The following is a 17,122-nucleotide window of genomic DNA, read 5'->3' as shown; positions in this document are numbered from 1 at the left end:
TCTCTCTCTCTCTCTCTCTCTCTCTCTCTCTCTCTCTCTCTCTCTCTCTCTCCATGACAGATGCTTTCCTTCCCGTGTTTATCTTGTTTCGATACGTGTCGGTCATCAGTGCTTTCCGTGCGTCCCTGCTCTCCTGATTGTCTGTCTGTCTGTCTGTCTCTCTCTCTCTCTCTCTCTCTCTCTCTCTCTCTCTCTCTCTCTCTCTCTCTCTCTCTCTCTCTCTCTCTCTCTCTCTCTCTCTCATCCTGAACGCCAGCCTCGTTAGCCTCGTCTTGGTGATTCTCAATTCCCATACCGTCAGATTACTGAGTTAGTAACGTCCCTGGTGACCGAAGCTTAACACACACACACACACACACACACACACACACACACACCGGTTGATCTAATTAAGCCATTCCCAGATAAGGTAGTGGTGCTTTTTCACCTGTGATTAACGAGCAATTAAATGTTCTTTTTATACATCACTTTCCACGACACCAGCGGGTGATCAATAGCAGCGGCGCTCCTCGTGTTGCTGACTTGTAACTCTCGCCCTCCAGCTGCTGTTGTGGACCGGGGGGGGGAGAATTTTGTTTTATCTGTATTTATGGATGCGTATCTCACAACTTTGTAACCCACTAGTGATACATGAAGGAGGAGGGTACTGTGTGTGTGTGTGTGTGTGTGTGCGTGTGTGTATGTTTGTTAGAGGAAAATGGATCGTGTTTACGTATTCTTGGCAGCGCAATTTATAGTATGTTGAATGCTTCACCTCACGTGCCTTCACTTCAAACAGAGAATTGGTAGTGGTGTGTGAATCTTTTATTTGTGTGTCCCCCAAGGTACGTACGCCTTTGTTTCTCTCTCTCTCTCTCTCTCTCTCTCTCTCTCTCTCTCTCTCTCTCTCTCTCTCTCTCTCTCTCTCTCTCTCTCTCTCTCTCTCTCTCTCTCTCTCTCTCTCTCTCTCTCTCTCTCTCTCTCTCTCTCTCTCTCTCTCTCTCGAGTATAAGTGTATCTTTTCCTTACTCCTTTATGTTCCACCCTTTGAGGAATTGTTTACTGTTGCGTTCTAAAATCTTTTTAGTATGTATTCGATAGAAGAAAACTTTTATTTTTATTTGCTAAGGTACTTACTCCTTTGTTACTTCTCTCTCGAACAACAGTGTATCTTTTCCTTACTCCTTTACGTCTTACCCTTTGAGGAAATGTTTACCTTTGCGCTCTACATAACGTGTTTATTATACATATCCAGTAAAGAAAACATATTCATTTAGAGTAGAAATTAATTGCAGAGAGAAATTAAAACAAGGATTCATACAACAGCTCCTTTCACTAATGCGTTCCTCAGCTGTCACTTACTCACACTTCTAATCCCCTGGGCGACCCTTTCCCTTCGTCGTTCCTCTCATCTCCTCCTTCCTCTCCTCCTTGGCCGCTGCCTTATTCTGTCACCCGGCTCGCCTCACCTTAGTATTCAGGTCCCATCAAGATGATCTGGCCATAAATTACGACTTTTCCTTCCAGATCTTCCTCCCCTCGTCTTCTTTCCTTCCACGATAATCTAAATTTTTCTCACACCCACAGTTCACGTATTTCGACGTACTATCCTCCCTTCATCCTCAAGACATTACTTCGATAATCTCTCCTTCTTTCCCCTCCGTTCAATCTTTATTAGGTGCACATAACCTTCTTCCTTCCTCTTCCTGTATCTTAATTTACACTCGCCTCTTCCATTTCCTTTCCCTCATCCGCCTTTCCCTCATCCGCCTTTTCCTCATCCGCCCTGCCTACCTACCACTTACTTCTACTCTCCCTCCTACCCCTCCTCCTCCTCCTCCTCCTCCTCCTCCTCCTCCCCCCTTCCATCCTGGAACGCTGCCAAGGCCACAGTTACTCCAGAAACTGAGAGTGGAAGGTACTGCGGAATATGCTGCGCTGGTGTATGGGAGAGGGTATAGAAAGTATTGTGCTCTGCGTGCCTCCTCTACCTACATCAGGGACCAGATTACATAGGCGGCACTTCATCAATTTTATGGCCCCCACGAAATGAATCCACGGTGGTGAGGGTCGATGTGGAGAACAGCAAGCGTGGGAAGAGGGAGAGTAATTTGTTAATATGATAGAGTCTTGTGTGTTTGGTGGGACGAGGATGATGTGTGGGAAGAATACATAACGGTGATTGGTGGCTGGTCAGAGAGAGAGAGAGAGAGAGAGAGAGAGAGAGAGAGAGAGAGAGAGAGAGAGAGAGAGAGACGTCTGCTTTGGGACAAACTAAATGTACATATACATGGAACACAGCCACCCGCTGCCCTTGAGGCTGTGTGGCTGCTGACTAAACCTTCCTGTCTTGAAGGAAAAACGGTCACTGCAGCGCATTTTCCATTTGCATCCCACCGCCATTGCCGCCTCGCAGTAAACCCTGAGCGTTTGCAGATATTTGGCATATATATATATATATATATATATATATATATATATATATATATATATATATATATATATATATATATATATATATATATATATATATAATAAAAGTGTTGAGAGTATTCTGTGTGTGGGGGTGAGAGAGCAAGTGTGTGTGTGTGTGTGTGTGTGTGTGTGTGTGTGTGGAGTGAGGCAGTAGACTGGCGTGCAAATGAGATTAATAATAATGCCCCTCGTACCAAGTTAGTGTTGTTCTCTTCTTCCTCATTTCTCGCTCCTCCTCCTCTTCCTCCTCTTCTTTTCCTACCTAGTTCCCTGAAATTATCTAGTTCGATTTCATTCTCTCTTCAACAATTATTTAATAGTTTGCTATTTTTAGCTTGAGCGTCATTTGACGTCTTTATCGTGAAGCATTAAATCAATCAATCGATTAATTTCTCCCCCCCCTCATACTGCCCATTCGGGCTATGCGTTTGTCAATAAAATGAAGGAAATGTCCCGATGTTGCACAGGATAAGACGGGGAGAGGCAAGTGCTGGAACATCGATCCGCCGGTAGCGTCCGTAGCCTTTAGCACCTTCACCCTCCGACTTTCATCCCACCACCATCCCACAAGACTCATGTTGCTACCAACATCCTATTCTCCGCATCCTACAAGTTTCATCCTGCCACTATCATCCTACTTCCTTAAACGTGCTTTTTGAAATGTGACACCTTCACCCTCCCACATTTACCCACCACCCTCATCCTACAAGCCTCACGCTTTCACTATGATCCTACTGCTTTCTTCGTGCCGCTTGAACTGTGCCATTCTCACCCTTTCTACGTATTTTTACAGTGCTCTCTTATGGAGGAGGCAGTAGACACTTGCCAAAACGATAATTACTCCGAGTGAAATCTCAAACACTGGATCAGAGGGTGCTCTGAACTTCCCAGTAACCCAGCTGTGACCTCACTGCACGTTTCCCTTTGTGTCTAGCAACACATGAAAGCAGTCACAGTCTGCCTTCCAAAGACACTTCTCTTTTTTCACCCAAAACTACATGCACCTAATTACACACACACCCTTCACTCAAATTTCAATATGGCGACTCCTACACCAGCCTCGGAATCCACGACTGGGGAGGGGACCAAAAATGGACTGGTATCGACCCTAAGTGTCTTGAAACTTCCCTCAACTTTTTCTTCATTAACTTCTGCAGCATTCGAGGTCTTAGATCTAATTTTCAGTCTATAGAACACCACCTCTCCTCTACTAAACCTCGTCTTTTTTCCTCACCGAAAAACAGGTGTCTTAGGCAACTGACAGTAGCCTCTTTTCTGTTTCCTCCTGCTTTCTATGTCCTCATTTGTAATCCAAGTCTGTATGTTCCGTCTATGTGCACAACGACTTAACCCGCTTTCGTGCCCACGCTCTTGAATCTTCCGAATTTTCTGGCCATCTGGTTATGACTACAGAATCACTCTTAAACTAAATTTATCTGTGCTGTATATCTCTCGCCTCACTCCTCTGACTATAAGAAATTCTTTGAATACTTAACTTCCAAAGTGAAGCACATTCTGTTTCTCTTCCATTTTGCAGGGATCTCCATCCTTGGAGACTTCAATGTTCACCACCAGTTATGGCTTTCCTCTCCCTTCACTGACCACCCTGGTGTGCTAGCTTTTAACTTTGCTATCTTCCATGACCTAGGGCAATTGGAGCAACACCCTACTAGTATTCCTGACCATCTTGCAGATACGCTCAACATTTTACCTTTTCGTAACCTCTAATCTTTCTGCTTCTGCTGTCAGCCTCACTTCTCCGTTGAGCTCCTACGATCATAACCTCACATCTGTATCTTGTCCTATCGCTCCAATCCCTCCTTAGGTCCCCCCAAAGCAGAGGTGCCTCTGGTGTTTTGCCTTTGCTAATTGGGGGGACTTGAGGAGGTATTATTCTGATTTTCCTTGGAATGACTACTACTTCCAAGTCAGAGACCCGTCTCTGTGTGCTGAGTACTCGTACATAACAAGGAGGCGTACATTCCTCACTCTTTCTTTCGACCTAAACCTTCCAATCCTTGGTTTAACACAGCTTCTTCTTCTGCAATACATGATAGAGAGGTGTCCCACAAAAGGTACCTCTGTACTTGCACCTTGCCTAGTCAGACTCTTCCAACTCTGCCTATCAACTTTACATTCAGCTTGTTTCTAAAACGGGGACCGTTTTAGATCTTGGTTATCCTCTTTTAAGGATTTTGGTGAAACTTTTGCTGTTGCCTTGGACATATCAAAAGCTTTTGATAGAGTCTGGCACAAAGCTTAGATTTCGAAACTACCCTCCTATGGCTTCTATCCTTCTCTCTGTAACTTTATCTTTAGTTTCCTTTCTGAGCGTTCCTCAGAGTTCTTTCCTATCACCCACTCTCATCCTATTATTCATCAATGATCTTCTAAACCAAACTTCTTGCTATATCTACTACTACGCTGATAATACCACCCTGTACTTATCCACGTCCTTTCGTAGGCGTCCAACCTTTCAGGAAGTAAACAGTTCACGAAGGAAGCCACAGAACACCTGACTTTTGATTTCTCTAAGATTTCTGATCGGGGCAAAGCAAATTTTGTTCAATGCCACAAAAACTCAATTCCTCCATCTATCAACTTGACACGACCTTCTACATAGCTATCTTCTCTCCTTCAGTGACACTCAACTGTCCCCTTCTTCTACACTGAACACCCTCAGTCTGTTCTTTACTTATAATCTAAACTGGAAACTTCACATTTCATCTCTAGCTGAAACAGCTTCTATGAAGTTAGGTGTTGTGAGTCGTCTCCACCAGTTTTTCTCACCCCTACCACAACTGCCTTATCCGTCCATACATGGAGTGTGTTTCACATGTATGGGGGCATTCCACTCATATTACTCTTTTAGGGTGGAATCAGAAGCTTTCTTTCAACTCCTTTCCTCTAACTGTCTATCTGCAACCTCTCTCTCATCACCGCAGTGTTGCATCTCTTGCTATCTTCTACAGTTATTTTCATGCTATCTGCTCCTCTGATGTTGGTAACTGCATGCCTCCCCTCCTCCAGCGGCCTCGCTACACAAGACTCTTCTTTCCCTCACCCTTATTCTGTCCGCCTCTCTAATGCAAGAGTTAACCAGTATTCTATCATTCATTCCTTTTTCTGGTAAACTCTGGAACTTCTTGCCTGCTTCTTTATTTCCTCCTTCCTATGACTTGAACTCTCTCAAGAGGAAAATTTCAAGACGCTTATCCTTTGATGGCCGCTCTTGACTCTGGGGACCGGTCCCTTGGTGGGCCATTTTTTTTATTAGAAAATTTGTTGCCCTTGTCCAGTGCCTTCAACATAAAAAAAAAAAAACCCCTGCAATCTACACCCTTTTGTGCTCACACTGTGCCATCCCATTCGCATCTTAATGCTGCTGCCCACATCCTATCATCCTCACTTTGTCATCCTCCCCCTGCTATTCTCAACTTACCATCTTCGCCCTACTAATCCTACCCAGTCTCCTTACTTTGCCAATCTTACCCTTCCACTGTCACCTTACCAAATAAGCCTGCTGCCATCACCCTGCCTACATCATCTTACCACCCTAACCCTGTGAACCTTATGCTTGAACACTTTCATGTAGGAGGTTTCAAGACACTTTTCCTTTCATTCTAGTTAATCCTTGTGGCCTTTTTCTTTACGGACTGGCATCATCAGCATCTTCAGTGGGTATTTTTCTACCAATTAGTTTAGCTCTTGGCCAGTTCCCTGTTACATAAAAAAATGTTACAATCCTTGCCCTTGTCATCCTTACCCTGCCAACCTCATTCACTCTGCTACTTCCCTGCCATTTGGAGGTTCCCTGGTCGAGCAGAGCGAAGGTCAACAGAACCATTAGACAGTTATATCCCCGGAGCGTTATCGTCAGCTCCTCCATCAGCCTCGATGTCTTAATTAGAAACCACTCAGGATAATGGCTTGTTTGGGACCACGTCTTGTTATCAGAAGTTCGTATAGATTATCCTTAAGGGTTTGGCTTTAGTGAGGGTGAAACTCAATCGATCAAATGAGTATGTTGTTTTGGGACTGGGTTTATTGAAGGTTTTGGAGTGACAGTAGTAGTAGTGGTAGTAGTAGTTGTTGTTTTTGTAGTTGTAGTTGTTGTTGTTGTTGGTGGTGGTGGTGTTGTTATTGGTGTTGTTGCTGTTGTTATTGTTGTGGAAATATTTAATTTGTGATACTGATGTTTCATAATGCTGAACATATCCCATCAAGTCTAAAATCTAAGCTGGAACTCATCACTTATCAAAGCTTAAGTTATAATTAGAGACTCCGAGACGTAGAAACTGATCGTAAAACACGCGCTACATGATGAACCTGCCGATACTTTTTTTCTGACTTTAACATTTAAGAGTAAAATTCTTAAAATCAAAATAACTTCTCACGACTTACACTAAGCATGGAATTAAGAAGTTCATGGAAGTTATATGCTCTTAGAGACTGAGAAGTTTACTCGTATGTATTTTTATTTATCTTTTTATTTCAATTTAGGTTTCTTTCTTTTTTTCTTTGGTTTGTTTCGAGGAAGTATGACCAGAAGGTGCGGTTTGCCCTTCCCTCCTTCAGGAAAGTTTCAAGCCCTGCCCTCTGGTGAGTTTTCCATGAATCTCCACCGTAAACATGACCACCAACCCTTTTCCCCTTCCTTTCCCCATTGGTGCTTTCAGTCCCTTCTTTCCTTCCTTCCTCCTTTAAATTAATTTTTCCTTCCTTTTCTCTGCCCTTCCTTCTTTCCTTCCGTTCTTTCTTTCTTCTTTCTTCCTTGCCATGTATCCTTGTTTCTATCCCTCCTTTCCATTGCTCCTTTTTTCCTTCCTTCTTTCCTTCCTTCCTTTCATCATTCATTCCTTCCTCTCTCCTATATTTCTTTCCCTCTTTCTTTGTCCCTTCAGTTCTCTTTCACGATCCATCGAGACTGATCACTGTCGTCTAAATCCCTACCCGCATCTCTCTCTCTCTCTCTCTCGCTCTCTCTCTCTCTCTCTCTCTCTCTCTCTCTCTCTCTCTCTCTCTCTCTCTCTCTCTCTCTCTCTCTCTCTCTCTCTCTCTCTCTCTCTCTCTCATCATTCTCTCGTCGCCGGGTCTTCTCTTCTCGCCATCCTCTTCTCGCCCTCGCTAGCCAGTCGCCTCAATGAGATTCACCTTACCCTCGTTAGAAGCCTGATGTGTGCTCCTAACCTCCCCCAGCTCACTCCGGGAATTCCTGCAGCCAAGGTAGTGGATGCAGTTTGTTTTGGAGGGTTCGCTTGAAATGTGTGGAGTGATGGGGAGAGGGTTGTATGTTTTATTTGTTCTGTTTTGTATTTTCTTTTTTTTTTTTTTTGTTCCTTATTTTTTTTTTTTTTTATCTTCGTAGTGTTTGGATTCTTGCTGGTATTATTATGTTATGCTCTGTTTTTATTTTTTTTTGTGTTTTCACGTTTTTTTTTTCGTATGTGTTTTTCTTTTCTCTCGCTTTCTCTGTTTTAAGAGTCTAGTGTTATATAACTTTTGTTTTTCTTTGTGTTGGCGAAGGATGTAATTTGTATTCTGCTGCGCGCAAAGTTTTTTTCTACGTTTTTCTCGTCCATCTACTAATAACACAAGGTGGAAAAAATGCGGGAAGAAAAGGGAGGGAAGAAAACATCGTACCACCATCAACAGTATCAGGGAAAAGTGGAAGGAGAAAAGGAAAGAATAAGAAAGTGAAGAAAAGAGCCTGTTAGGAAAACATGAAGACTGACGGTAAGAAAAACGAAAGAGGGAAAGAAGAAGAAAAAGAAGACAAAGAAAAAGAAGAGTAACAGAAGCAACAACAACAAAAAACAACTACTACTAATATACTACAACTATACTACTACTACTACTACTACTACTACTACTACTACTACTACTCCAAACACCAACACGAACAACTACAACAGCAACAACATTACCAACAATTAGTCACAGCGACAAAGACAACCATGTCGGTAACAGCAGTAAAAAAAAAGACCCTTCAGCAACACAAAGGGAATAAGGATGCCTCTATCAATATCCTACAGATCGATGAGGCGGCAGCTCTCGCGTCCTGCCTGCTGTAGTGGAGTAGTAGTGGCTGGTGGGGAAACAGAGAATATTGTATAGGAAATTTCTACAGTTTTGAAATTGGCGATGACGTTGTTTTGATTGATGCTTTTTTGTTTCCCTTCTATTAGTGGAAGATTTGTTAGCCTTCTTGATATTAATTTTGTGTGTTTATAGTTTTATTATGACTGTTTTAGTTATGTTTGGTTTTTTATTCTTTATTTATTATGTATTATTACTTGTAGGAAAATAATTGCCACTACTACTACTACTACTACTACTACTACTACTACTACTACTACTACTACTACTACTACTACCACCACTAGGACAGCCGCGCCAGCCTCCCCTAACACATTCCCGTTCAACTCCTGAACCCTAGCTGCGCTCCAGGAAAGAGGTCCTTCAGGCTTGTGTTTCAGGAGGACTTTCGCGAACTCCCCCGGGGGCGCCATTTATTGGATGGTATTTCCTGCACACCCATGCCTTCAGTGACCCACCCTCCCTCCTCCCCCTGTCGCGCCTCTCACAGCAGGACAGTGATCGGGCGTGCGGGTCGATTCAGGATCTTTACGGGAAGAGTTACTAGAAGTGAAGGCACGGCTCCCCCTCCTCTCCCCCATGTCCATGACGCCCTCCATCTCCCACACAGTATCCTTCTCTATCTCCTTCCCCGACCCCTCCTCCAGCCACACCCTAATCTCCTGTCTATCAAAGGTATTTATTGGCTTATCAGAGAGAGAGAGAGAGAGAGAGAGAGAGAGAGAGAGAGAGAGAGAGAGAGAGAGAGAGAGAGAGAGAGAGAGAGAGAGAGAGGTGGGGAATCAGAAAGCCAGGTAGTATTTTCGTGTCGTATTATTAAACTAAGTTGAATGTCTTTGTGTAAAGTACCTTGGTAAAAATTCAGATCCACAGTACGAACGTAATTTAACCAGAGGCGCAATAGCAGTTATCCGTTGAGATTAATTTGCTGCAAATCTCCGGAATTTATATTGGCAGTTGGAAGAGGGAATGCAATATCCAAGGGCGATGATTAGTGTAGGGAGTACGCCGCTAGTGAACCTCCTCCTCCTCCTCCTCCTCCTCCTCCTCCTCCTCCTCCTCCTCCTCCTCCTCCTCCTCCTCCTCCTCCTCCTCCTCCTCCTCCTCCTGCTCCTCCTCCCCCTCCCTTCGCTGCATCTCTCTGGCTTTGGGTAGCGGCAGAGAAAATTGGAATCTCGTAAAGGCATTTGTGAGGCGGCTGGCTGGCGTGCACTGCCTCCCAGATAAAGTTCCTGCCCTCTTCCTGCCCTCCAGTCTTCTCATTCACGCTTCCTTTTTTACGAGCAGGGCTGGAAGAGGAAAAACAGTAAAGAAAGAAAGATCGCTCGCTAAATATCTGCAACACTCTTTTTTAATGAGAATGAGAGCAGGAGAGAAAAATACATGGCACTTAAATATGAGCAGAATTCGGCTGAAGAAAAAATGTTATTGGGAGTTTTAAAAAGAGTTATAATTGACTTTGAAACAAAACTCATAATCATAAACATAAAAAAAAGAGGTAGACGAGCTCCACAAAGACCTGGAGTTAATTCATATTGCCTAAGTTGTGTTGATACGTCCTCTGAGAACGTGCTGAAGTTGTAGAAGGGAAGATAAACAGACGGTGGAAGCTTATAAGTCGAATGTCTATATGAATTAACATACTGATGAGTTGTAGCATCACTCTATGTATGGAATAAACATGAGAGGCATAGAAAAGTCATGTGAAGGACCCCCGCATCAAGAGAACAAGTCAAGAGTTATTAGCAGGCTCAAAATATCTGTAAAAAATTAAAATTGTATCTGAAGATTACAAGAGAGGCAACAGAGCCGTGAACCGTGAGGGAATGAAGGCAATATGTCTAGGAAAAGATAAATGGCCAGTTATTCCATCCTGTTAAATGCTCGTTTGGCTGTATAAGTGGAGCCCCAACATTCTCTCTCTCTCTCTCTCTCTCTCTCTCTCTCTCTCTCTCTCTCTCTCTCTCTCTCTCTCTCTCTCTCTCTCTCTCTCTCTCTCTCTCGCTCTCTCTCTCTCCTCCAAACGCACAGAGAAGGGTGATGCATTGTTTAAAACCAGCATCAAGGTAGAAAAACTTGTAAAGAATGATGGACGCAAAATTTCAGTTAAACTAATTGAGCAAAAGTTAAGGAATGTCATAGCTGCGATTCAGTAACATAACGAAACAACGCAACACATTAAAACACGTGCACAAAACTGAAATACAAGCACCACAGTATTAAAAACAGTAAACGACTAACGATAAAGAAAAACAAATAAAAACTGGCCATTGTAAAGCAGCAGAGACTTAGAAAATATTAAGACACACCGTTTTCATTGGTCTCACTGTTTCACTTAATGTTTTGATGTATTTTATTATGTTAAATATTCTTCTGCAGAGTAAAATCGTGTTCCGCGTTACTCTGGCTCTCGTGTGAGAATCGGGGACTTAATTAGTGCATTAATAGTAATCCGAGTACATTAGTATGCTAATCAGATCAACATTGGAACATGTGTTATTAAGGCAGCCTGTAATTGCCCGTCAGCGTGGCAGGTAACAAGATAACACGCCGTCACCTGTCGGGAAGCTAATTAATTCCATGTCGCCCATCACACACACACACACACACACACACACACACACACACACACACACACACACACGTGGCAACTGACCTTTCTTCAGTGCAGCTCCGGAGGGAGAGAGAGAGAGAGAGAGAGAGAGAGAGAGAGAGAGAGAGAGAGAGAGAGAGAGAGAGAGAGAGAGAGAGAGAGAGAGAGAGAGTCCTGCCAAAACTCCTATAGTAAATCATGGCATAGAGATAATGGTATGCTTTAGGAGGCGAGGTAAGCGGGATAGCAGTGGAGGCTTAACTGGATGACGTAAGACTATAATGAATGAGAATATGTTGGAAGTGGGATCTGAAAGGAGGATATGATGTGCCTAACAAAAAATAAAGAAAAGGAGAAAGTTTGCGGAAGACAAGACTGCAGGACTGGGAAAGTTAAGGGAAGGATAAAAAGAAGGTGACTAGTTTGTGGTTGTTTACTTCGATTTACTTTGTTGTTGTTGTTGTTGTTGTTGTTGTTGTTGTTGTTGTTGTTGTTGTTGTTGTTGTTGTTGTTGTATTTGGTGGTGATGCTTCTGCTAGTAGGGGGGAATTATGTTGATGGTAGCTGTGGAGGTGTTGATCTTGATTGTGGTGATGCTGTTCGTAGTGATAGTGGTGGAATGGTGGTGCTGGTGCTGGTAATGTTGGTTATTGTGGTGTTATTAACTTTTTTCCAGTTCAATATGGGTGGTGGTGACAATGGTAGCAATAGTCGCGTGTGCTGTTATGGTGTTCTTAGTATTAATGACAGTGGTGAGAATATTTGATGTTGCTTGTTTTTGCAAAGAGGCTTATACTATTATTACCAAAATCACCACAACACAATATTTCACATCGTTTACCTATTGAATAAACTCGCGTATTTAACGTTCAAATCTCGCTGCCAATGAAAAAAAAAACGAAAAAGGAAAAACCAACAAAAAAAAAAGAAAAAAAGGAATCAGAGACAAGAGATAAGAAGCTGCATTAAAAAAAGAAAAAAAATGAAAACAATGGATGAGAGACAAGTAAGAATATTCCTCTCCACGGTAAAGAAAGAAACACGAGATACTGAGACTAATAAGCAAGACCTCGAAGGGAATCAGGAGTCATAAGAGAAAGAACTGAGAGAGACGGGGCCTGGAAATCTGAGCCACTTATTGAAGAAAGATGAGGAGGAACTGATCAGGAATGGCGGAAGAGATAAGGAGGTACTGATGCGAGGAAGGGAGGCAGGGAGTTACTGATGGGAAGGGAGAGAGGGAGGTTAGGAAGGTTCTCAGTGATGCAGATGAAAGGGAAAAGTGGATTTGGATGTGAAAGAGTCCTTGATGTGGTTGAGGGACATTTTGAAGTGGAAGAATGGTTGCGGTTAAGTAGTTTGTTTTTGTGGCCGGAGATGTGTAGGGATGTTTGGGATGTGGAGGTTGACTGAATGAAAAGTGTCGTAAGTGAAAGAGGAAAAAAGTTGGGCCGGGGAGGATGATGAAATAAGTGATGATGATGATGATGATGATGATGATGATGATGAGGAGGAGGAGGAGGAGGAGGAGGAGGAGGAGGAGGAGGACGATGACGACGACGGAGAAAAAGAAGAAAGGAGAAGGAAGAAATGACACAAGGAGAAGAAGCAAAACAAGAAAAAATATAACAAGGAGAAGAAGTTAAAGAAGAAGAAGAAGTAGAAGAAGAAGAAGAAGAGGAAGTAAAAGAAGAAGAAGAAGGAAGAAGAAGAAGAAGGAAGAAGAAGAAGAAGAAGAAGAAGAAGAAAAAGAAGACGAACTAAAAGAAGAACTAAAAGAAGTAGTAACAAAAAGAAAAAGAAAAAAAAGTAGACGCCGAAAAAAAACTACCACCACGAACACCACCAAAAACAACAAAGACAAAAAAAAAAAAAAAAAAAACACACAAAGGTTGAAGTCTCCTAGAGGTTACGGGACTTGAAGAGAAGAAGAAGAAGAAAAAAAAACTTCAAGGCCAGAAAAGTTTACAGAATATTCCCCAAAAAGTTATATACAAAAGATTGGAAAAAGGTTCCCTCCAAGAGTCAAATAGATACGTCGTCGTTTTTCAGAGTCCGTGTCACTGGAGGACCATACAGGGAGAGTTGTGGGGCAGCGGTGGAGTCAGTGTGTGGAGGCCTGTGGGAGATGCACGAGGCGGAGGCAGAGTCGCTGGGTCGCATAAGAGGCGCTGGTTAGTCATGCGCGAAATTTATGGAGCTGTAGGGCTGTCTATTTCAGGGATTTTTCTTTACTCTCTCTCTCTCTCTCTCTCTCTCTCTCTCTCTCTCTCTCTCTCTCTCTCTCTCTCTCTCTCTCTCTCTCTCTCTCTCTCTCTCTCTCTCTCTCTCTCTCTCTCTCTCTCTCTCTCTCTCTCTCTCTCTACACCATACACTCTCCTATTCCCCTCCCTCCCTCACTCTTCCTCGCTCCAGCCTTGCTATAGTGAGACCATTTTATTCCTCACTCACACGCTCACGTTTACAACACCTGCTTTGTTAATTAAATTCCGTGTGGGTGGGGCAGGCAGAGGTGCATATGTCTGGAATGACTCGGCACGGAATGCAGGCAGGTAACGAGTGTCTATGGGGGACGCTACATTAACCTGACGAGACGACCCCAAGTGTTTTGGTTACCTTTTTTCTGTTATTGTTATTGTCTGTATGGTTTGGAAAAGAAGGGAAAGGAAGAGGAGGAGGAGAAAGGATAGAAATGAAGGTACAGTTGGTATTCCTCAGTTCTTAATTTTGTAACCACAGAAAGGAAGAGGAGGAGGAGGAAAAATGAGGTTACAGTTGGTATTCCTAAGTTCTTAATTTTGTAACCATAGATATGTTTTTTTTTCTTTATTTTGTGATTTCGTAAAATTTTCGTTTTCTTTTCTATACCTGTTGTAAGAATGAAAGGTATTTCTATCCTGTCCTGCGTACTCCCATTTCAGTTCATTCCTTTTACTTCTTCTATTCCTCGTATTCTTTTTCATCTTCTTTTATAACCTCCATATCATATACATCCTGCTATAATCTTCCTTCCCTTCTTTCGCATTCCACCTCTCACATTCTCTCTCCTTTCTTTCTCTTATCCCCTCCCCCTCGCATCACACCCACAAAAAAGTTTACAAAATTTTTATAGTGGCACCTTAAAACTCTACAGTAAACGTCGCACAGTATCCCAGAAACTTGTAAACTGCTCCTATATTTTTTTTTCAATAATACTTGTTTTTTTTTCTCAGTATCTCATAGGCATCTGTTTCTTGTTTTAAGTTCTTCTGTTCCTTTGTCATTTTCCGTTTTGTGGTATTTTTTACTCTCTCTCTCTCTCTCTCTCTCTCTCTCTCTCTCTCTCTCTCTCTCTCTCTCTCTCTCTCTCTCTCTCTCTCTCTCTCTCTCTCTCTCTCTCTCTCTCTCTCTCTCTCTCTCTCTCTCTCATATTCTCTTTGGTCTGCATATAGTTCTGTCTCTAGTTACAAATATTAATCTTAGTTTTTCTACTCCAGTTATATCCATCCCAAGTCTTTCAATTTCTCATATTACACATCACATAAAAATAGTCTCCTGGCTTTTAGAACTCAGAGAACGGGGAACGGGAGACTTTCATTTACCTGCCTTTATTGAGAGACCGGTGTGTGAGAGAGAAAAGAGGAGTTGTCTTTTGTGGTGTGACTTGCTTCCCTCGGTACAAGAAAACGGTTACTCTCACATTGTCCACCGCTTTAAGATAAGAGGTCGGAGATGAACTGGGGATAAAAGTCTTCGCTACGCCTTCACCTTCAGACCCTGCAAGAACCAGTCCAAACTTTTAAGAGAGCAGCGGAGCGTGAAAGTGGAAGCAATTGCTCTGTCGCTTCTTAAACTTCGACTTTCTGAGAGACTGAGAGAGAAACAAAAGTAAAACACAGCAGTGTCTAACAGAACCAAGACACCTCATTTTTGGGAAAGGGACAGAGAGAGAGAGAGAGAGAGAGAGAGAGAGAGAGAGAGAGAGAGAGAGAGAGAGAGAGAGAGAGAGAGAGAGAGAGAGAGAGAGAGAGAGAGAGAGAAACATACCATTGTCTAACAGAACCGAGGAGCGTCACGTACTCCCACCTGGCTGCCTTCCAATAGAATCCCACCTGGTGCCCGCTTTGTGTGAGCGTGTATTCCATTGTGTAGATTTTGGCAGCGTCCTCCTCATTCCTCCTATCTGGTTGACTTTGAGGTTCTGGGTTCGTGCATGTGCTTATCTTCCTTCCCAGTCTCTCTCTCTCTCTCTCTCTCTCTCTCTCTCTCTCTCTCTCTCTCTCTCTCTCTCTCTCTCTCTCTCTCTCTCTCTCTCTCTCTCTCTCTCTCTCTCTCTCTCTCTCTCTCTCTCTCTCTCTCTCTCTCTCTCTCTCTCAGGAATATTAAGGTGAACAGATAAAGTCCAGCCAGAAAGAAACGGGGAAAGGAAGAAAAAAAAAGAACATCCCGGAAAAAGTGAATGTGACAGGGCATGAGAGAGAGAGAGAGAGAGAGAGAGAGAGAGAGAGAGAGAGAGGAGAGGAGAGGAGAGGAGAGGAGAGGAGAGGAGAGGAGAGGAGAGGAGAGAGGAGAGGAGAGAAAGAACGTGCCTACTGTATAAGTTTGTACAGACTCCCCTCGCAGTCACTGGCTCAGAAGTGTCACCCATCTAATATTACCGTTTTCTTACTCACCGTCATAGAAAATCTGGCGAAGGCAAACAATAGTATTTCTATCTTCGGCTCTTCACCTTGTAATACTATATGCGAATACAAGAGCTAGATTTACTTACTTATTTCCTTGCTTACTCATTTACTTATTCATTACTTTCTTTTCATAACTTTGGTTTGATGAAAGGGTAGATTTTTATTTTTTTTTTCGTGAGATATTTATGTTAACTATTTAACTCATTGGTTTTATTTTTGTGTTTTTCCTTTTGCGATTTCGTAAATTAACACACGCGATCGATTGTCTTATATATAGAACATTTACTACTACTACTACTACTACTACTACTACTACTACTACTACTACTACTACTACTACTACTACTACTAAAGATGCAAGTATTCTGTCCCGGCTCAGAGAAAAAATATGATATAACTCTAAGGTACTTCACATTTGTGTTTCATTATCCATCTTTTTCATTCTTTTCATCTATTTATTTATTTATTATTATTTTCTTTTTTTAGGTGGGAAATATTGTCTATCCTCTCAGTGTGTGAAATGTTGAGGTGCGCAGCTTTGCGAAATACTCAGAACCAGAAGCCATGCACATCTGGAGCGGTTCTATCAGGATCAGTAAAAGGCCATGATATTTTTTTCGAAGCTTATCGCCAAGAGATAATGGCATGTCATCCCGAGGCTCCTCATTCGGCGGACGAGCTTGAAATTTGCACGTTCTCTCTCTCTCTCTCTCTCTCTCTCTCTCTCTCTCTCTCTCTCTCTCTCTCTCTCTCTCTCTCTCTCTCTCTCTCTCTCTCTCTCTCTCTCTCTCTCTCTCTCTCTCTCTCTCTCTCTCTCTTCTTACATTTATTTATATGTAATTGTTCTGCCTAATATGATGCACAATAAATTACAAACTTTACTGAGAAAAAAACGTTTAAAAACCAAATATTGTTTAAAATATCAGCCTTTACCTTTATTACGTTGAAAAAAAAAACAAAAAAAAATCAGACTTGTCAATTACAGACTAGTACTCAAAATACTCCTTTATTTCATGAGTGTTATTCCTTTCCAGGTAAGGTTGGCCTGTCTGGTGCACCTGACGAGATGGCAAGCAAGGGGTCAAGTGGTGGTGAGTAGCAGGCTGTATTTACTTGACTCTTCACTCCGATCGACTCATTTTGCTCGCTTCACGGTGGCCTCGTTCATCCCGCAGTGTGTGTGTGTGTGTGTGTGTGTGTGTGTGTGTGTGTGTGTGTGTGTGTGTGTGTGTGTGTGTGTGTGTGTGTGTGTACGCGCTGCACTGTACTGTACTGGCGAGGCAACAGGTGTGTGACCGGGTGAGCAGTATCG

The 17,122-nt window shown here is 42.7% G+C and overlaps 1 protein-coding gene across 1 annotated transcript in view; it reads left to right on the top strand.

Moving 5' to 3' along the window:
- Positions 1–16,909, top strand: part of LOC135102470 (uncharacterized) — a 62,040-nt gene extending 45,131 nt beyond the window's left edge. The window contains exons 7-9 of the mRNA XM_064007785.1: positions 3,992–4,103; positions 13,199–13,320; positions 16,845–16,909. Of these exons, the coding sequence (XP_063863855.1) occupies positions 3,992–4,103; positions 13,199–13,320; positions 16,845–16,909 (299 nt within the window). The remainder of the gene's footprint in view (positions 1–3,991; positions 4,104–13,198; positions 13,321–16,844) is intronic.
- The last annotated feature ends 213 nt before the right edge of the window (positions 16,910–17,122 follow it).

The sequence above is a fragment of the Scylla paramamosain genome, chromosome 7, assembly GCF_035594125.1.
Source record: "Scylla paramamosain isolate STU-SP2022 chromosome 7, ASM3559412v1, whole genome shotgun sequence".
Classification (NCBI taxonomy): Eukaryota; Metazoa; Arthropoda; class Malacostraca; order Decapoda; family Portunidae; genus Scylla; species Scylla paramamosain.
Note: the sequence above shows the minus strand (reverse complement) of the source record. Positions and strands in the feature narration are given on the sequence as shown.